Below are 21,513 nucleotides of genomic sequence, written 5' to 3'. Positions count from 1 at the left end.
TTTTCACTTCCGCATACATCTACTGAAACGTGATTGGCTGAGGCGGGTTGCACCGGGTGGAAATGTGTGGCTTTAAAATCAACTTAATGACCCTTTTCACAAAATGTGAAATGTCAAATAAACCTGGTTTCTTCGAAAAATACAACTCAAAATCAGTTAATTTCAGGATTGTTTGACTTACATTGTCTTAAAACACGTCTTGCTGAAATATTGTTTGGTACATTTGTCTTAAATCAAGTGGGATGAGACATTCTGACTAAAAACAAGACAAATACACTTGGTAAGACTTTGAGTTTTTGCAGTTGTGTCGTACTGGGTGAAGAGTTTAATGCCCAGAGAAGCAACACTGTTCTCACCACCCCATCAGTCAGGAAGTCCAGGATCCAGTTACAGGTGGAGAGACGAGACACCAGAGAAACTGACACCTGTCACGGCTTGGGTATCACTTTGCCCGGCCGAATGGTATTGAGATCAGAACTCTAGTCCATGAGGAGAATCTGGACTCTTTAGCTGTGGAAAGACCGTGCTGTCGCCTTGGCGCGACACAAAAAGGCAAGAAAAAGACGAAACAGAAGTCACTCGACTCTCAGAGCTCTGTGACGTCACACACCGAGGGGCGCCACCTTTAATGAAACCATCAGCAGATGGAGAAATGACAACACGTTTTGAATTTTCAAACTATTTGGAGCTTTTCAAGCACCAGACATGTTACCCGTTACCCTGACTGCTCCTCAAATTTGGCTTCGATTCTTTATTTCAATTTTTTTTCCTGCTCCCATTACACACAAAACGATACCCACGCTCACTGCGCTATCCAATAACGGTACAGTCATTGATCTGTCGTCTTCGGTACGACTTAGCAGGGCAGCATCTCTGGATCGTGTGTCTGCCTGCGATGGTTTCCCCGGCCCGCGAGCAGCCGGTCCATTCGGACCATCTCCACCGCCAGCGGCGTGGACAGCCTGCTGCCGTACGCCCGGTTGGCAGTGTTGGGCGTGCGGTCAGAGAGGAGGGACACGGCGGTGGGCGGAGGCGTTTCGGACTTCTGCCGTCCCTGCAAGCACACAGGGCGATGAAGTCAGTCTCCCGCGGCAATAGATTGCGGTTTGCTTTTGACGTCCTCGGAGAACGACGGTCTTAATCACCCTGACGTGGAGCGTCGGCCTGCAAACTGCTTCAGAGAGCGAAGATGTCTAATGTGTCTATGAGTTGTGGCAGGAAGATGGATTACCAGCAGAAAGTGCACGTTGTAGCAGGACTGTAAATATACAAAAACTGTTATGGGAATGTTGTTTTTGTCTCATACAGAATAGTGTGTATATTTGCGGTGTGTGTTTCAAGGATGACCCGTGTCACCACTTTTGTAACCTTCAGTGTCTGGACTGCAGAGGAAGCATGCGGATCTATGTCAAAACAATCTTACTTCATTGTTGGACAAACTCCTTTAAAATCCCGCTAAAGGTTGTACCGTGATATCGTCTCTTCTTGCAAGAATAATGTCATAAAATGTTGTTTTTGAATCACTCTGTCAGATTTCTGTCGAATTTGTCTGATGACTTTTTATTTTGCAAAATGATCCTGACAAAAAGGAATCAGACCTACAACATGACTATAAAGCTACACTGAAACTAAAAATACAACAACGTGACCGTGAAAGCTAAAAGAGGTTGGTTTACATGACTGTGAAATAATAATAAATGTCAGTGTGAAACGACGTATTGATTTCAGTTCTGAACTCTTCCATTGTTTCTCACCATTTGATCGTAGCGTCTCAGAAATCCCCAGCTCCTCTCCCTGTGGACCAAAGACTCCGTCAATTCTCACACTTCACTTTCAGTTTGACCTCAGCTGACAGTGTTCACGGACTCGAGCTCACCACTCCTTCACGCCTCTCCTCTCTGTCCACAGCAGCTCCCGCCACACTCGGTCCCGATTCACCGGGTCGCTCCGGTCCGCACTTTGCGGTAACCGGCAACCTGCCGCGGATGCGCGCCGGACTTTATTCAAGTCCATCGCGGCAGGTACAAAATAAAAGAGGATGCCGATGTTTGTGGCGGTGAGAAAAGCAGGCAGTGGCGCACAAATGTCCGGTTGAGATAGAATTCACCGCTGTTGCTGTTTTGTTTTATTGGTTTCCATGGTAACGGGGTTTCTGTTTAAAAAAAAAAAAAAAAAAACCGGTTCTGAGCAGCTGAGAACAAAACAGAACAATAGTTCTTTTACAGGATTAACGAGGAGCTCAGCCAGGGCCGGCACGAGATATCAGGGGGCCCGTGAGCAGGGTACTGTTTGGGGGCCCCCACTTTGCCACGTTGAGGAACATAAAACCAATATCATATTCTGTCTTAAACTAAATAATTTAAATATTTCCCTTCTGTTCCAACTCTGAACTATTCTAATGAATAAAACCACAATGAATGAGTTAAGAACAGCAAAAATAGGAGATTGTGCTATAAAGTTAAATGTGAATATGAAAATAAATAGAAAAAAACATTCCAACAAAATATATAAGAATAGTATTTACAAAGTAGGGAATATAATGGTTTATAAATGGGAGCCTCACAAAAAAAAAATGCGGGAACAAAAATCTAAACATCCAAATGAAAAATTGTATTAAAATATTGTTCAAAACATTACAGCTTGATCAATGTATTTGTATTTGCATTTTTATTTCACCTGCTGGAATCAGCTTCACAGTTCCTGCTACCCTCAGTTGGATCAAGAAGTTAGGAAGAAGGAATTTATGTGCAGACCTTGCATGATTTCCCTGTGTGGGTTTTCTCCAGGTACTGGGCTCTTCCTGCAGTCTATATTCATGCTTTTGAGCTTAACTGGTGTCATTAAAATACCTCATATGTGTGGAAACAAGCGTGTACGAATGTCTAATGGTCCAGGATGTTCTGGGATCTGCCCCTGTCAACCTGTGGTGGATACAGAAGCAGAAGAAGGATGAGTGGATGTTTGAGCTGAACATGAGGCAAAAGATTAAAATGATCAAATTTTAATCTTAGTAAAAGTAAAATAAGTACAAATAAGTAAAAGTACTGTAGCAAATGACAAAGCCTGCAAGTGAATTTCTTCAGCAGACCATGACTATAGATCTGAAATGCTGTAAACAATTGTGTATTTTAACATGACTTGTATCTAGTTTTATTAGGACATTTGGAATCAACGTTGAAGATCTTCTGGATCCTCTACGAGTCCTTCGATAGGGAATGAGTGGGAATAGTTGGCGTCAAACACAAAAGTTCGAAGTGACCAAAGACTTTCAAGTAATACCCTTTGAGAAACTTCAACATTTCAACTGCCTTGAAAAATCTCCTGCATCTCCAACCTCTGCCCTTGGGGAAATTACCATTTGCTGAACAGAGAGATTGTGGGTGATACAAGAGGTAGAATTGACCTCTCGGACCATTCTCCCTCAGCTCCACCTCCATGTTTCCTTCCAGCATGACACTGCACTTTCTGTTTTAGGAAACTTTGAGTTATTTATGTCAGAAGAGTCACAATTCAAACAATTTAACTTGGAAAAAGATTAGCCTAATACCATATGAATAACAACTCCAAGTGTTTCTGTAAGTTTTAATCTAGACTGTTTAGAAAAAGAGTCAGGCTGATCATTGTCAACAAGTAAAGGTGAATTTATATGGGTGTCCCAAACATTGTAATTATGACTGTACATTATGTATGTATGTATGTATCTATGTACGTATGTATCAAACTAATGAAGACTTTATGAGTCAGAAAATGTAAGTATTGTATATATTTTTAAGAATCCTGACAAAAATGTACATGTCCAACAATAGTGGATTTATTTGTGCCTCATTGCTTGCCTTTCAACTGTATTGCATCTAAAAGTGACTCATCTTTGTGATTTATTTGTTGAATCTCGTCTCCCATTGTGCCTTTTTTCGTTCATGGTACATCACTAAGTAATACTTGATGAGTCCTGGAGACTGATAAAAGTAGATCATGGTGTCGCAGTTGATGTTGCAGGCCATAGTTTGCACCTCTCACATGTTCACTTTAAGTGAAACACACGTAACAAATACGTTTTCCCCCCCCGAACCTATCTTATGATCATGCACATCTTAATAAATATTTGTATAGTTTTTATTACGAGTGCTCAACTCAACAGTTTTCTTTTGACTCACCAGAGTGAATATTAACTACTTTTATTTTGAAGCCTGGGCGCTCACACCGGAACCTGGTTAGCTGTCCGGCATCCGCTCCAAGATGATCCGCTTGTAGCTCCTCATCTTCCCCATGAGCGAACTGAGACGAGCGGTGCTGTGAAGGTAAACGGGATCTTTATTTCAAGCACATTTCACAGTCTGGCGGCACATTTAGCTCCTCTTCCAGGTCACCGGGGATGTTTTCAGCCAGCCTGGCCTCAGGTGTTGGTGCGCGGAAGCGACCCCCGGTGTTTCGGATTTACTATTTTCCCTGTTGATTGGTGACCGGCTTCCTTTCGCCCTCCGTCGTTGCTGCAAGTAACTGCAGATATGAAAAATTCGCAGCTTTCCTGGCGAACGCCTTTTAACCGCATTTACAATAAAGTTTCGAAGTGCCGCACCTTACGTGAGCCTTGTTTTAACATCTCTCGTTACCAGCTGCAACAAGACGCTTAAAGGAAGTCGATCACCAGCTGACTGGGACACCGGTTCCTCCGAAACACCGGTTTTCCTCCGATGGGCTAATGTGAATGACAGGAGGCTCCTCGATAACTTTCCCCACATCACCGGAACATGGGGTGCAAGCAGACTGTCAGGCCGCTGACTGCTCACTGGCCGCTGACTGAGCACCTTTTAAAGGTGGTGTTGGTCACAAAAGATGCACTTTATCTGTCACTCAGCCCGAGCCGGGTTTTCAACATATGCTAGCCGACTAGCACGTAAGCTAGGTTAAGCAGCATATTTAATAGTAGAAGGCACAGACGTTAATATTATATCCGCTATACATGTATGGATCTCGCACAAATGCAACAATTTTGCTATAAGGTTGAATCTATGCTCAACTTGAATTATTATATGTAGCCTGTGTAGGGACTCGAACCGGCGACCCAGGTTGACCACTCCTGGTATTTCTAAAAGGGATATAGTTCGCAAAATCCACTTTCTAATGGTTTTTCAACAGCAGTATGACTTTCCATACCTGAGAATGATGTCCCAGAAGTGAAGATAATCTCTATCCCTGACTTGCTTCAGTGTTTTTTTTTTTTTAAAGGTGTGTTGCTCCAATGAGCCAATAAGCAATCAAACCCTATATAGTGTCATCGTGGTTTAGCCAATCCCATTCCAGGTAGGCCCTCCCTTTGACCCTCCCACAATTCGGCAGCTCTGCTCTGGCACTTGGCACCAAAGAGGAAGTACTTCTTCCTCAGATGGACATGTGTGGGCGGAGCCAGTCCAGCTCACACAGACACAGCAGATTCTGAATGCAGCTCATATGATCGTTTTGACTGATGCTACTGCATAAGCAGACCTTGCAAAAAAGCAACAAACATTTATTTTTTTTAAATTAATTTATGTGCAGCAGGTTACAAAAATTCTATAGTCAAATGGGTTCAGTTTCTACATTTCTACTCCAATCAACACATTTGCAAATGTATAGTACTACGTGCACGTGTTATTTCGAGCGCAGCTAACTTAGTTTGCTTTTCTTTGTTGAAGTAGAAATAACTTCTGATTTTTATTTGATTGCATCAATAGATTTTCTCGTCATTAATTTTCACATTTTCTTTCCCACTTTGCTGTGGTAGTGAGAGGCACATTTATCTCATAACAGTGGTTATATTCCACTTCACACAAACACTGTCCTGTTTTGTTATGTTGGTTTAAAAAAAAGAAAAGTAAATTTATCCCTTGATGGACTTATTTATGGACTCATGGACGGACTACAACACATGTTGACGTCACAAGAATAACAAAATCTGAAACAAACCCAGTTGGCAAAGTGGGACAGGATGGTGTTTTCGTGATCTGGGAGAGGATGGCAGCAGGGCGACGTCATCGGTCAGATAAACAACAGGAGGCTTATTGCACAAGTAGGCCATTGTCCCAAGTCACACTAATCTCCACATGGCCTGCCAGCAACCTCACAATGACCGCACGCTATTCTCGTCTCACTCTTTCCGTGGTTTCCATCACTTTATAGTACGTGTTTTAAGTGTTCACTGCTGTTCTACAGATATCAGGAGCAGAACGGGGTGCGTTACCAGGGTTTCGGTGTCCTCAGCCACTTTAGTGCCGGTGCTAATTTGCCTGCTCATCCAGGATTTTCATATGATGTGAGTTGTTTTCAGACTTTATGTTAAACGGCACAAAAAGTTGCTTGTTTATTTTTATCTTCTCCGTCACATTATTTTCAACAATTCAGTCTGCAGCCATTTTGGTTTGGCTTTGACTTTTAAAATTGCGTAAATTGTTACACATCATTCATATAGACCGATCAGCCGCAAGATTAAGACCTGGCTAATATTGTGTCGTGCCCTCTTGAAGCTTGGACTCCATTAGACCGCTGAAGGTGTGCTATGGGGTCTGGAACCAAAATGTCACTGAAAGACCCTTTAAGTCCCGGGGCTTTCCAAGTTTTCCCTCCATTGGTTGGAGAGGAGAGGTGTCTCAAGCACATCCCACAGATGCTCCTTTGGATTGAGATGTCGGTAATTGGAAAGACCACGTCAACACCTCGTACAGAGCTCATTATCCTGCCGAAAGATTCTGTTTCCATGCTCTTGTTGGTCAGTCCTGACGCTCACATGCTCGTTGTTGGTGCTTTCAGTGGTGGACAGCTCGGCTTTTTGAAGGGTACTGACCCACAAACAAAGCAGACGACCCATCCTGGAGGAGAACCAGTGTCGCCGTGATTCTCAATATGAAGGGAAATCTAGCCTTTCACTTTGCTGCCCTCTCACACCTCAGTAGTCGTCGGCCGTCAATCTAAAGTGGCGGCTCCGACTTTTTGCTGCGTCATTAATTCAGATTGACTGAGAACAGCAAGGCTGTAAATAGATTGTGAACCTGCGAGTCGGGGGGGGGGGGGGGGGTTGATCAGTCGGGTATAATCGCAGAAGGTGGGTGTGCTATCCCAGATTGAGGAGCAGTCGGCTCAGGAGTTATTTTGAGAGGGGATTTGGGCGAGATGTTCCACTGGACTCCAGTTTGCTTCTCTTGATTCTTTTTTAAGCTTAGCCTGATTGGGCGGCTCACATGGACATCCCCAGGAAAGAGGAGAAAGCAGAAGATGACTGTGAGTTTTAGTCTCAGCCTCCCTTTCCCAGGCTTTAGGCCTGCGTGTGTCTCTGTGCGTGGTTGTATTTGAGCCCTTAACCCCTTATAGAACTCACTAAAATGTGTAAACTGACTTCTTACAAGCCCCGGCTTTGATCAAGCACATTTTTGTTTTTTGAAACTTTGAAGTCGGCATTAAGATACCAGTTATCCAACCAGCTTTCCTCTCGAGAGGCATGAAACTGACCAAAATGAAACATTTCTCATAAAAAAATAAAACACGATCAAAGGCTGATGTTGTGCTATAAAATAAAAAAAAGTATATTAAACTTGATGGGGGACCAAAATAACACATTTCCCATATACTTGATACAAGTTTTTTTTTTTTCTATATTGCTAGTTGAGGAGCATAAAACATTAACAGATACATGAGTTACCAAATATTGGTAAATATTGTCCAAAGAGTTTTTCCTCTGTGGCATCACGTTTTAAACCCATAGAACTACAGGCATCACACAAGTGTGGAGTTATTTAGGAGGCGAATGAACCACAGTAGCGTGTCGATGGAGGCACAAACATAGCTGAACTGCAAACTCTCCCCTGTTTTTTTCTTTTTTTCCTTTTTAACTTTCAGACCAGGACACTCTGTTAGTCAGTATCAACCTCCTGATCGTCCCGTGTCGTTTTTTTTAAAAAAGCCGAGTACGACGCCCGACACAAGTTTTCTCACTGTGCGAGAGCGTCAGATTGTCGCTCCTCAGACCTACTTGGGTTCTAATTATAGACCCTCTGATGTATTTCCAGCTGCAGGTCCTCAGGGGGACATGACAAAGGAGGATGTCTCAGAGCCAGTGGACGGGGACGCCGTCCTGGGCTGCTGCACCAGACTCTCTTCTCACCAGCGGCCGGTCATCCACCAGGTGGCCTCTGCACCCATGCCCAGCGACTGTGGTGAGGACGAACACGTGTTCCCGCGTGGGTTTAAGTTTTGTATCTTGAAAACTTTTAGAATATTGATTCAACCATAGCTTTGAGTCCCAGAGACGTCTCTCTCTTCTTGTTAAAGAGGGGGAAAAATGACAGTGAGTGTCAGAAAGTGGTGTTCCATCTAACAGAGAGCTGCTAATTCATGTTTCCTGGAGTTATTTAGAGTTTAATCCCTCTAAAGAATAAAAAAAATAATTAAGTTACAACTTTTACCGGCTGGCAATTTTCAATATTCATTTTCTTTGACTGGTCATCTTCCAAAATTTGTGACCTGCTGGTGAGTCTCGTCTGTGATGGGGTGGTTTTACTGTGACGAGACCATTCCTCTGCTTTTATTCTTTTAGAATAATGTTCTCTCTCCTCAGCCACGAAGAAGTGGAAATAGTTAGTTTTACAACTTTAAAAAGCTTTGTTGATAGCCAAGTATTGTGAGTGGAGTTCATGCGGTGATAAAGCAGTGCCACAGGCTCCTCATCAGAGTCGCCTGATCATTAGCACAGTGAGTGAGGCGCATGCAGTCGCTCTCTTGCGATGAATGCTACTTGTTTTCAGCCTCAGCCGGGCCGTCTAATGCTTCATTTGGTTCACGGCGGTGCCCTCCTCCGTCTCATTGTGTTTCACTTCGCCTCTGTAAGCACAGCGAGAGGCATTTCCCCAGATTAGTAATTGGACTCAATCGATTGAGGAGTCTGTTGTGGAAAGTTAACACACCTCGGTGCTGCAGCGATTCACCCTTGCTTATTTTGTTTGGTTTTTTTGTTGTTTTTTTTCCCAGAAAAAGCCTGAGATTCTCACTTCCCGCTAACCAGTGTCGCTAATGATGTGTCTGTGTGCTTCTTGTCCCCCTCCTGTAGAGTTCTCCTTCTTTGACCCCAGTGAGCCACAGTGCAGGGACGTCCTTCTGGACTCCAGCACCACCATACCAGAGCTGTTTGCCGTGCTCAGGCAGTGGGTGCCTCAGGTGCAGAAGAACATCGGCCTCATCGGCACCGAGGTGACGCCGGCATGGTTTCCCTTGCTTTTGCCTCAACCAGCTTCTTCTGTTTTCACTCTATTCCGGCTGGAATTAAGAAATACTCTCACTCACACAGCTATTTCTAAGCTCTAAACTCATCAAGCACACGGCAAAGTTAATTTGCTGGCATTATAATAATTACTTTTTTTTTTTTTTTTTACTATAAAGTTTATTTTTAAATATTACAGATTACGGCAAAAATATTTTACCCTTCACTGATTGCTTTTTGATCCAGATCTCTCCCAACCTATTGTTGTCGTCACACTCTGCACCCTGATTTGAATACAGTGTTTTGTTTCAATGGTGTTATTAGGACTATATGATTAACAACAAATAATGTGAAAATCAAATCCAACTTTAATTTCTTCGTGGCCAGCCCGTCCTCAAAGCACGTCTTCCCAGTCTTCCACCAAGTAGCTGCAGTGCAGCGGAAGCAGGCGTCTCAAGGGTGAAAGCAGGCGATTAGCTTCTCCCACTTAGTCATTGCTGTCCTTGAGGAATAAACGCCTCGTGTCGGTTCGCACAACAATCCCTGTCCAAATTTAAAGACGAGCGGAGTCATGGAGAGGCCCCGCTCGCCTGTCATTCGTCACATCACCGCTCAGCCGAGTTTCACTTTATCGCCCATTACGTACTACTTCCAACGCTCCCAACACCGGAGCCCTCAGCGGGAACACTGAGCGTTGCCGTCTTTGCACAGATCCTGAAGAGAGGCGGCGGGGTGAACGACCGGGACGGCCTGACGGACATGAGCCTCCTGCACTACTGCTGCAAGGCCGGGGCCCCGGGCATCGGTTGGTCGCACGAACACTCTCGGCTGCACCGTGAAGACGCACGCACGTGTCTGCCGTGTAACTCTCCCCGCGCACGAGACACACCGGCCAACCCATTTCTGTCGTCTGCTCCCCAGGCGACGCCGAGACGGCGGCCGGCTTCGCCCGTCAGCTCCTCGCCGCGGGCGCCGACCCCAACCTCCGCTCGCGCTGGACCAACATGCGAGCCCTGCACTACGCCGCCTACTTCGACGTGCCCCAACTCATCGGCGTGGTGCTGCAGGGCTCTCAGCCCGGAGGTGGGATAGAAACGCCTCGTGAGGTTCGGCGTTCACACCGATGATACAGGCTTTAATAGGGGCAGCAGAAGTTGATTCCGTTTCTTTGGATTACCTCTCATTTTACACAAGCTTGGCATTAGATTAGTAAAAAAAAAAAAAAAAGCAACACTCAGCAGATCGGATTCATCCCCGTGAGGACGGACACACACACACACACTGTGCACTGCGGTGTGAAGTGTGTAGCACTGCGTCGACGGTGCTTTGATTTAATTACACATCCCATCTGAACAAATTACTGCACAGCATACAGTTATAGGGTGTTTTCAGAGCTGAAGACTTTATTGTTTTGTTATTTTTAGCACTCAACTGCAGCCAACAGTCCAGAGTATCAGATATTTTCCACTTGTTCAAAATACACTGAAATGTTTGCAGTTTCCCTTTGTTTGACTCATTCATATTGATCAAACCATAATTAGAATACTTGGTTAATTACTTAATTAGTTATTTCCTTAATCAGATAAAATGTCTTAAACCTCATCCACACAGTCTAAAACATTTTCATCCTATCCTAATATGCTGAATCATTGTATTAATTATTTGTAATGAAGCTGTAATGACAATAGAATACTCCTAAAAAAAAATTCAAGCGATATTAAATGACATCAAAATGGAATTTACTGGTTAGTGATACAGCAGAGCCGAGAAACCTGTCCTGCGCTAACCCGAGAAAATGTTTTGTCTCGTTTCTTTGCTTGCAGACGTGGACGCCACCTGCAGTGACTTTGATTTCGGCACAGCTCTGCACATCGCTGCGTCCAACCTGTGCACCTCAGCGGTCAGATGTCTCCTGGAGCTCGGAGCCAATCCTGCGTTCCGAGTGAGTGTCGTCGCCCTGCGGTATTCGTTCACGAAACTCTCTGACCGGCTCGGATTCTCATGGGCTTTAACGGTGTTTTGTACAACTGACTGCGTGTCACAGAGGAAATCTCTGGGTTTGAGTCCAGACTCGGGACATTTTATGGAGATTGCATGTCCATATGAGAATTTCTCTGCTTCTTCGGCTTCGGTTTCTTAATCCAGAAACATGCTTTGTGAGGATAAAGAAGGAATGAGAGCACACGTTGTTATTCTAATTTCTGGAGTTAACCTTAACTTGACATAGTGGGAATGGTGGGCTGCTACAGTGGGGGATTGGAACCAGCAAACCTCAGATCCCAAATCCGCTTCTTCAATCCCAATGATGAACTAATGCATCAGCAACTCATTGTCGTGTCTTTGTTCTGGGCGACGGGGAGAGTTGAGCACTCTCACCGACATCCCCCTCACACAGCTTCCTGCCAGCAGAGGTACAAATCATTCAGTCTCTGCATAAATACAGAAAATATGCAGATGTAGAAAACCGCCGTCTTCCCCCGTGCTCACAGACCGTCATTTAAATGAATGACGACACCTCTCCAGCTTTTGTTTCGTGTATCTCTGCCTTGTGTTCCTTGCTACCTTCTTAATCCTTTGTCTCCTTGAAGTGTCACGACTTGTGGGTAATTTTTATTTTGACAGTTCGGTATCTTGTAAAAATTTCTCCTGTTCTCTCCCTTTCAAATTAACATTCAATTCTTGAGGGTGGATGCATAAAGGCGACTTATGGGCACAGATTTCCCGAATTTGATTGAAATAAAGATCAGACTTGATCCTTTTATGTCTTTCAGCGAGTCGGTAAACACTGTTGTCTTCATGGACATGAAATATTGCTTATCTGGGGATTTTGCTTAATGCAGGACAAAGAAAAATTACTGTGAGCATCACTTGCAGAGGCAACAATGTTTTGCATATTTAAAAAAAAAAAAACAACAAATTCGCTCCCATACATATTCTCCTCGACTCTCGGTGCCAGATGCATCAGCTAAGCACGGACTGTCATGATTTCATGCGCGCAGACAGGACAGGAGCTGAATCATGAAGCTTTTTCATGGCAGACACAGGCATATTTATGATAAGAGGCTTTGCTTCTGCCTGCGCTGACTCACTGTCACGGCTTACAGGGCCACTTAATTTCACTGAATCATCGATTGAGGTATTGATTTCTGTCTCAGATTTTTTTTTTTCTCCTTTTTTTTTTCTTCCCCCCCTGCCATCCCAAGTGCACGGGTCTTTATGTCCACTCATGTGCAACTGCCGCAACACACTTCTTTGGAGTGGTGAAGTTTGTGAGGGCCTAACAAACTTCAAATTGCACTCGAGTTTTTTCTTTCAGCTTCAGGACAGAAGCAACAGACAAATATGCAGTTTTAATGCAAAGTCCAGTATTTCTGAAATGTGTAGCGGTTGGGTTTTTCTCCCACCATTAAAGGACCTTCGTTCATTATTGGCCACTATTTCCTCAGCGTCACTTTGGAGGTGTCGGTGTGAGCTCCCCCCCCCCCCCCCCCCGTCAGCGACACTCGAGCGGAATCCACTCACAGCTGATTTCCACAGTCAGACGTAACATCGCGTAAACAAACACAAACCCGGGGTTCTTTTTTTTTCTTCTTTTTTTTTCCCACTCCCACTCTCGCCGTCCTTGTAATTGCCGTCTCTGAGCTGTCTGTGGGATGGACCCAGTCAGCAAATCATCCTCAGCCACCACACGCCTGTAAGGCTCGCATGGACAGGAAGCTTTGCCTTACACACAAACACACACACACACACACACACACACACACACACACACACACACACACACACACACACACACACACACACACACACACACACACACACACACACACACACACACACACACACACACACACACGCACAGGCACAGGCACAGGCACACACGCGTGTACGTTATCTTGCCTGAATCCGGCCGCCTGTGATCATTTTTTTTTTTAATCTTCAAACAACCTTGATGTGCATATTGTAATAACTCTGCGTCATGTAGCTATAATTGAAACCCTGGAGAAAACCCAAGTCGGCACAGAGCATTTAGCATGAGTCAAACACGCTTTCTCCGAAACAAGCAAAGATCCCCGTCTTTATTCAAGGTTGTATGATTCAGCTGTCGTCAGCCTCATGTCTTCACCATCCCTCTGATGCAGAGTCACATATTTGTCTCTAGTTTGCCACGGGTCTTGGAACTGGTAAGAATTGGGACTGTAAAGCTTTACAGAGCTGGGATTGTCATGGATTCATCCATCCCTGTAACTTCTTTTCCCACTTCATCAAACCCTGGGTGACGAGGGGCTGGAGCAGGCTGCAAATTTGTCTTGGAAATTTAGGCTATATATTTGTAGACGATAATTAGGATTCATAGATTATTTGATGTTACTGCTGGACGGGAGTAAACAAACCCAATGGCAGCTTGTGACTCATCAGAAATGCATTCTGCTAATGACTTCTAGTTTATGCGTGTAGATATGATGGTAATTATGTGTGGTAATTCAGATTGAAGCTGTTGAAATTGTGAGGATGCTGCACTTTACTTTGGCTATTGATGACACCGTGGCGCCTTTACCCGAGAACACATGTTCCACACTGCTTTGTGGTTGTGGAGGTCATATGTATAAAGGCTATATATGCTCGGAAGAAGTAATGTAGCATGTATTACATATGCTCCAGCTATGTGTTTGCAAAAAAAAAATAGTTGTGACTGGTTTTTTTGTTGTTTAAGTTCATTATTTTCTACATTTGTCGGGTCTGTGGCTCGTCTGTGGAGCAGAACAGACGATCATGTTCCCATTCGAAGGCCAGAATAAGATAATGAAACTAAAACCAAGCTTAGAATATTTTATTACACTTCACACATGCATAAGATGCATAAGGGTAAGGTCATTATTTGAGCATTTGGATATATTTGATATGGCAAATGTGTAATGCTGGATGTGATGGATGGATGGATTCACAACCTTAAGAGTCTGAGAACAGCCTGTGATGAGCATTTTCTTGACTGCATATATAGATATATTGGCTATGAAAGACAAATCTCTTGAGAGGCCTGTAAATAAATCCGAGTTAATGAAAAAGGTTTTTCTCCCAGAACAAATGACACAAATCTTTACTGTTGAACATCCATTAATACGAGTCGTCATAAAAGCGGATTGAACCATGAATCATCATTTACAACAAAATGAACAGATTGCCATAGCGCTTACACTCCCATTTAGGTTCATACACACACACATGCTTATTTACTTATATCCACAGTAGTTTATCTTACAGCTGCTGTATTGGACTTCATTAGATCTTTGGTGTGTTGATGATATCGTTTGGTCCCCCTCCTTGCATTTGATCACAGATGCCATCATTCAAAACTCCCTCCCACTCCCCCCCCCCCCCCCCCCCTCGCAAATGTCCTCGCATGGTGTCACTTCTCTGGACGTCCAGATAGAATTATTGTATAAAACATATGAGATCGCAATGTTTTGGTTGTGTCACTCCAGGTAATCTGTGAGGCCCTGGATTTTCTTCCATTTCTGATAGTGTTGTGTTTTTCTGGTCCACATTTCCTGTTCATCACTTTCTGACACAGCCGTCAGTAGACATGGAGGGAAAAGGCAGCTGCTTAGAATACAGATTCCCCAGATATTTCTCACTACATCTCCGTGCGTGTCGCCTGGACTGCCTTCGATCTGCAGTCGCTTAGAACAGCGCCGATTCTGCTCCTCTGAACTGATGCTGCTACACAACACCGTCCCACCAGACCGTAATGTGGCATCAATTATGACACATAATCTTTTATTCTTTAGAATTTTCTCATCAAAGCCGCTTGTAAACAGCTGCCCTGCCAGCTCTCTGTATGCACAGATTTTCCCACTGGAGGTCACCAGAGCACCATAATCCAATAATATCTTCTCTCCACTGAATGCAAACTACACAGAGCATGTGGACACTGGTTTGGCATTATCCAGCCTGGCTTTTTTAATTCTTTAAAAATCCTTGTGTTTGGACGATTTACAGGTCAAAGACATTTGCTTCTTATCTTACAAAGCGAAAGTAAAAAAAAATGCCACAAAGAGCAGATTATATTCTGTGTGCTTTATCACTTCAAGGCTCCTAAGCCCCAGCTATATGTTCTGTGGGATTTTACCACTTCTCATATTGCCATTTATTCATCTTTTCTCATTTAACATTGTCCTTTTACACTACTAACGTTGGCAGTTAAACAGGAACAATTGGCTATATTGCTGATATATTTGCAGTTTTTGTTCAACATTTCAGTGGATTCTATGTTCTAACTTTTAGCTTGGGCATTAACGGGTCCTACAGGGGCACGAATCTGCTAATCGGTGTACTTTGAAGTGCCTCATCACTGTTGAACTAAACACAACAGGTGTCAGGCAGTGTATGACATTAGCATTAGTCTATATCCCCTGTACCTGTGGTGCATTTGCACCCTAAACTATAGATTGACTCATCGACTTAAGAGGAGTCGCTGTCTGCATGTGCCTGGGCCTTGTGTTGCTGTGTCTTCTTCTGGAATCGGTTAATAGATTTCTTGTGTTCACATCCATCTTCTTCCAGCTAATTGACATATCCTCAACTCAGTCATTAGGTACTAACTAGAAAAGGGAGTTTGCTATTGCACCTGTATTCAGTTGTTTGATTTCAGTAACTTGCAGAACACAAGCCATCATTATTATTATCATTATTACTGAAAACACCAGTTATCTCTGTCTTAAAAATCGATTTTAGCTGCTGTGTTTCTTTTTTGTTTTTTTTTAACCTCATTGTCCGTCACCTTCTCTCGCACTGCTGTGAAGGAGGAAGCCACTGACTCCTCCTGTGCTTGAGCTTACTTAAAATACTGGAATTGTGGCATTCACATTTGAAAAATGGTGGCAGTGGCCGGTGGAGCCAAGAAACTCAGTTTGTCTTTTTTTTTTTTTTTTTTTTTTTGGGAAAGGTCAGACTTTGAAATAGTTTAATTTGATGTTTCTCTTTTCTGACCCTGCAAAGATTCATCACAACAAACCTTGAGTCTGAGCAATGCAACATTTTTCCTTCCTTTCTATTTTTTTTTGGGGGGGGGGGTGGGGGTATAGAAAAATAAAAATGTGGCTGGCCTTTCATGCTTCTCTTACCACACATCTTATGGATTAATAGCTATGGCAACTCCTCGTGCTTTCTATTAAGGAAGGAGTTTCATTCTTTTGGTGGATTGCTTGTTTAATATTCTTTCACCCTCAGTTTTGATGGGAGTCACTGTTGCAGGTCCCTTTGGCGTTTGGGTAAATAAACGTTTCCCCAGACATTTGGCTGCAACTTCTAAATAATTTTACACCGCGAGAATCTATGCTAAGTTACAACCGCTAGCTGGTAAAGACTTTTTGAGGAGGTGCCTTCCTCATTGCTTTGATATTCCACGGACGTCGCCTCCGGTCCATATGTGGAAGTGAATTACACTGAGACTTTGACATTGCTTCCAATGGATGGATTGAGCAAACTGCATGGGGACTGCTGAAGCAGTGGAAAATGCACCACAGGTCCGAAGCCCATTTACCATTAAGCAAACCCGTTTTGCATTTTCTTGCACATGTATGACATTATAGTTACATAATAATCAAACCAAGCAGAACTCGGCTAACTGATCAAGCAGGCGACAGATAAAGAGACTGATGAACTAAAAACAGCGATTTGACACCAGGTTTTCACTGCCGATGAAAAAGGGTGTATATTTTTTACAAGGGTACTCTTAGCAGCTTTTCAGAACATGAAATGAACCCTGACAATGAGCATGAGAGCCTCCTCTAACCTCACAGCTTCATTTGAATGTGTGACTCATTTTCAAAAATGTCGGATTCAAATTAGGGTTGCTTTATTAAAAAACATTTGGTCGATTTATGTTGCAGATTGTTTTGGTGCAGTGAAACCAGAACGCATTAATCAGCGAGTCTCATAAACACGCATTGAATTTGCAATAAACCAAAAAGAAACATATGAGATGTTAGAAGTAAGATATTTGAGCATTTCTTTGAAGTTCGAGGCGCTTTCCTAGCGAAGAAATGGAACATGTGCTACAAAAGGTCGGAAAAGTAGTACAAAGCATACAGTTAAGCATTCTCCAAATAGTAATACAGTTTTACTCATCTGTGGAAAAAAAAAACTGCCTGAATTGTCAAACTATATCAGAAAGTTTTTGCTCAAAGTCAAAACATCCCACATCTACAGTGTGGCGATATCATCAAACCATTCAGAGTTTCTGGAGAAATGTCTGTGCATAGAGAACAAAACTGAATAACATCAATCTTTGCTGATCTTTAGTCTCTTGGGTAGTACTGCATGAAGAATTGTCACAGTTCTGTACCGAAAACTACTGCCTGGACTCGGGGAAAACTTAAAGTTGAAGCTGCATCATCTAAAAGTCTTTTTGAAAACCAGAGACGTCACTTCCTGCAGACTAACAAGGAGAGGGGCTGCATGGTGTGGTTGTACTGTTCAAAAGCCGGAGTTGCATTGGTGCCAGTGTATAGAGGTTTGCATCTGCTCTCATTAGGACAATGTCTTTTTGAGGGACGTCTTGCATATTTTAAATAGCATACTGAGCTGGTCAGCCTGCAGTCCAAACAGAAAATCGTTAAGTTACTATAAAACTGGAGCCTCTGACAAATTAGAGCTTGAACTGTTACTAGAATAGTGCATCAGACAAGAATGAGCCATTCCTCTTCTAAAGCTCAAACAACTGGTCGCTTCATTTACTAGATAATTACCAGAATGCTGTTGCCAAAAGAGTGGAAGCGCCACACAAGGAACGTGGCCCTGGTCCAACATTTTTTCCAATTTAAACAGGCCTAGTATATTTTGATGAAATGGTGAAATGATTTATTGTGAGAAACAGTTGTAATTTGGGAAAGAATTTGGAAACAAAATGAAAAACAAGTTTTATAGAGTGTGTTTACCGCCTCACCTAAAGATGATTGAATGTCCCCAGGAAAAAGTGGATGCATTCCCATATTTGGATGAATAAAATTTGATGCAACAGCTCATGGTCTAATAGATTACAGTGTATTAATTTTCAAATTGCATTTCTGCCAGTGTGCCATTTGATCAACGTCAAATAGACCTTTTGGTGAAAGCAGTTTACTATTGAGCCGTCAAACGGGCCAAGGAACTTCATCAAGGCTTCTGTAGCGCAGTGCTGACACTAAGTTAACATAATGTGAATGGACACGATGTGGCTGCATCATCCACTGCGTAAAGAGCACTTCACTGTGAGAGCTTGGCATGGAACTACATTAGCGCTCTTACAGTAAATGAAACACATCGGAGCTGTCTCGACTTTGGGGGATTTTTCGACAGAACAATAACAATCTAAAGCTTGAGCCAAGAAGGGCATTTACGCAAATTTTTTTTTACATCTTTACATAACTTCCCCCAAAATCATGGCTGTGTTTCTTTGCTCGGACCAGCTCTGTGTCTTGGCTGCATTCACATTCGGGAGGATTGCGATGCTACAACATGTGATCCACATGCCGCGGCATTGAGAGGCGAGTTCCTTTTTGATTTTAATCAAAGACCTCCTTGCATTGTTGCCGGAGGGGCCTGGCGAACGTTTCCCCAATTACTCCGGCAGAGCAGTGCCGGATGAGCTCCCCTCGCCTGTCACGCCTCCACAGCCATCTCGTCCTACCTCCACCGATTTAAGCTGGCTTCTTCTAAGCTCTCGCTCACGGAAGTTTCTTTGAGCCACTCGACAAAATGGTCATGCTGTGCATCTTCCGCAAAGGCTGCTTTGTGACACATCAAGGACGACTTTGTTCATGAAAGCAGAACTCGAATTAAGGGCTCCCGTTTAACCCAGCACCCTCATCCAGAATTTACTTTATCTCACTGATCTTAAAGCACATCGCAATGGTACGTTTATACATATTCAGGTCCACTTTTGCTGCTTTTGATAGCGGCCGGTTTGAGCATATAGTAGCTATCCCCCATTTAGTATGTGACTTTCGGCATAACATGACAGGAACCAGATTTGTATTTTTTTTTCAACGAACCAAATCAACCTCATCGATGAGAAAAGTAGATTAAGAATAACCTGACTTGACAGTTCACCATTCTTAAATGAAGAAAAGTCGTGACTCGTAACGTCATCTCATCTTTCTGTTGTGGCACCATGTACAACCTCCAAGCTGCATCGGGTATTTCAACAAAGTCGATGTCTCCTGCTTCCGATAATGGTTTGACCCGACCGCGTGTGAAAATAAAACGTTGATGGATATTACTTATATCGAGCACTTTTCACATGACAAACTCGACCATAACTTGCCGTTAAAATGTGTAGAACTCTGATTTAATGAGTTAAAATCTGGTTTTAGTGGGTTGAATAATAGTCAACCTGTTGCTACTGGATGAGGAATTCACAAATGTGTCCGAATGAAAGTACGTTCTATTGCCGTCACGTCATTGTTTAGAGGTAGACAATGAGGGAGCTTTGGTTACCGTACTACCGGATTATAAGTCGCTACTTTTTTCACATGCTTTGAACCCTGCTGCTTTAACAGTGGCGTGGCTAATTTCTCGATTTTTTTACGGGCTTATGAGCTTCATGCCGCCAATACATGGGTGATGCGTTCAGGTGCATCACGTAACTCCGACCTGCCGTGCTCTTTGTTGTAGTTCACTTACCTTCTCTCTGCCATTTGTGGCCTATATATATGTAAAAAAAAAAAATTCCTCTTTGTAAATTTGGGTGGTTGCGTCTTGTATTCAGGCGCGCTCAGAACAGAAAAAAGTGCTTTGATTCACATTTATTCCCTTGCAAACCTTTTCTCCCAGACCAGTTGTAAATGTCTCTAACCAGATGGAGTTTCAGCTGTTTTGATTTGAACGTACATTGATCAGTCAAGCACTGTCAGGCTCTCAATTACTGCAACATTAAAATCAGGCCGACTCCTTTCTTCATTTTCTTTTTGCATATAGTTTGTTCTCAAGCACATACACTCCAGGTACATGAAGTACTATACAGTCAGAACAACAACCTTTACCTCTTGTAATTAATCTTTTCTTTGGAGAAAAAAAAAAGTGGACTCCTGCCTTACGCAGAAGACCTAAATGGCTCCGTCTTGCTCCTTAGTTGTTTACAGGAGGAAGGCCATCAAGAAGTTGAATTTCTGCTCTGGGCAGTTTTTATTATCGGAGGAGTGTTTCAGTAAGTGGAGCAGTTTTATTGGACATAACTTTAAAAATCCATAAGAGTGTCTGGCTCACTTTTTTCTCGGCCCTAATTGATTGAGAACATGTTGTTGAGTACCTTGTCTCCAAGTAGGGAACCTTTCGGCACCGGGACACCACCACTTTGTTTAGTGAGATAAAAGATATGACCTGGACTTTAACTCTTGTCGGCCTAATATTTTCTCTTCTAAGTCTCTCCTGCTTATACAGATAAAAGCTTTGGTTTAGATGCAGTTACACTTGAGTTTAATCAATGAAACGCTCACAAAAATACACGGTTTACTCCAGAGTCTTCTTTATCTTTTTTTATAAACACCACGCATTGCGGTTGCTTTATCTCCCATTGATTATTTTGAATTTGATTGTTTTGGTAGGCGGTTGTGGCCGTGCGTTCAGTGAGTTGATGTATTGATGCAGTGTCTGCCACAATCATTGACTGGAGAGTTTATGTGGGGAAAGTGTATTTGACTGACAGCAGATGGTGGCGCTTTCGTTGTTGAGACAATGTGTAATGATAACTTATTAATAATCCTCTGCCACATGGTTTGTAAATCGGAGCTGGTTTGGGGTTTATTGATGGTAATGAGCAGTTTGACCTGTTGTTTTTACTCTGGTAAGTTATGGTCTCTCTTACTGTTGGTGACAGTGTGCATTATTTTTTGTTAGTGGTGGAAGCTGGAGGGGCTTGCCACCTCTCGAGATTTATTTTTCTACACAAGTTCTACATTAGTGGGTCCAAACCTATTTTCCCAGTGGCCTTCCTCTACCGTACACCGTATGCCATCCACAGTCCAGTCCTTCTTCTCCTGGGACTTGGTAGCTTTAAACTTCACAGGCACCGTTATAACAATTCAACTTGGCTGTTTGTCCATACGAATGCCCCGAGAGGCCCGACAGAAAAACGACTTTATTATCAGAGTTTCTTACCCTCTCCCTGTAAACATCTTTTTTCAAAACAGTCCAATGTAAATGCAAAGCTATTCTGAAACGTCGTATAAATGAGTTGGAAACCACCGTTCAGGATCAACCCCACGGGGGGGGGGGGGGGGGGGGGTGAGGAGATGTTTTCAGGAGGTCGT

The 21,513-nt window shown here is 43.2% G+C and overlaps 2 protein-coding genes across 3 annotated transcripts in view; one reads left to right on the top strand and one right to left on the bottom strand.

Annotated features, from left to right (window-relative positions):
* Positions 1 to 653: 653 nt before the first annotated feature.
* On the bottom strand, positions 654 to 2,065 carry cimip5 (ciliary microtubule inner protein 5). Its single transcript, XM_080512256.1, has 3 exons — positions 1,877 to 2,065; positions 1,755 to 1,794; positions 654 to 1,054 (listed from the first exon to the last, which is right to left on the bottom strand). Exons 1-3 carry the CDS (start codon positions 2,011 to 2,013, stop codon positions 857 to 859), a joined length of 375 nt encoding a protein of 124 aa, XP_080368382.1. The 5' UTR covers positions 2,014 to 2,065; the 3' UTR covers positions 654 to 856.
* Positions 2,066 to 6,186: 4,121 nt separating this feature from the next.
* The window catches only part of LOC308142079 (CAP-Gly domain-containing linker protein 4), a gene marked incomplete at both ends in the record, with an annotated part of 37,693 nt that continues 22,366 nt past the window's right edge, over positions 6,187 to 21,513 (top strand). Inside the window, 6 exons of one of the 2 annotated variants that reach the window (XM_080512389.1) lie at positions 6,187 to 6,289; positions 8,037 to 8,183; positions 9,074 to 9,213; positions 9,935 to 10,028; positions 10,145 to 10,306; positions 11,047 to 11,165. In XM_080512389.1, the coding sequence (XP_080368515.1) occupies positions 8,057 to 8,183; positions 9,074 to 9,213; positions 9,935 to 10,028; positions 10,145 to 10,306; positions 11,047 to 11,165 (642 nt within the window). Of the gene's footprint in view, positions 6,290 to 7,211; positions 7,252 to 8,036; positions 8,184 to 9,073; positions 9,214 to 9,934; positions 10,029 to 10,144; positions 10,307 to 11,046; positions 11,166 to 21,513 lie in introns of those variants that run through there. The other variant, XM_080512388.1, reaches the window with a different exon arrangement.

Source organism: Blennius ocellaris (genome assembly GCF_963422515.1).
Source record: "Blennius ocellaris genome assembly, chromosome: 17".
NCBI classification, from domain to species: Eukaryota; Metazoa; Chordata; class Actinopteri; order Blenniiformes; family Blenniidae; genus Blennius; species Blennius ocellaris.
This window is presented reverse-complemented; position numbering and strand designations above follow the sequence as displayed.

Coding starts and splice junctions, on each gene's coding strand:
- cimip5 (XM_080512256.1), bottom strand. CDS start 2,013: ATGGACTTGAATAAAGTCCGGCGCGCATCCGCGGCAGGTTGCCGGTTA. Junction 1,795..1,876: donor AGGAGAGGCGTGAAGGAGTG/GTGAGCTCGAGT, acceptor TTTGGTCCACAG/GGAGAGGAGCTGGGGATTTC. Junction 1,055..1,754: donor TGAGACGCTACGATCAAATG/GTGAGAAACAAT, acceptor GTGTGCTTGCAG/GGACGGCAGAAGTCCGAAAC.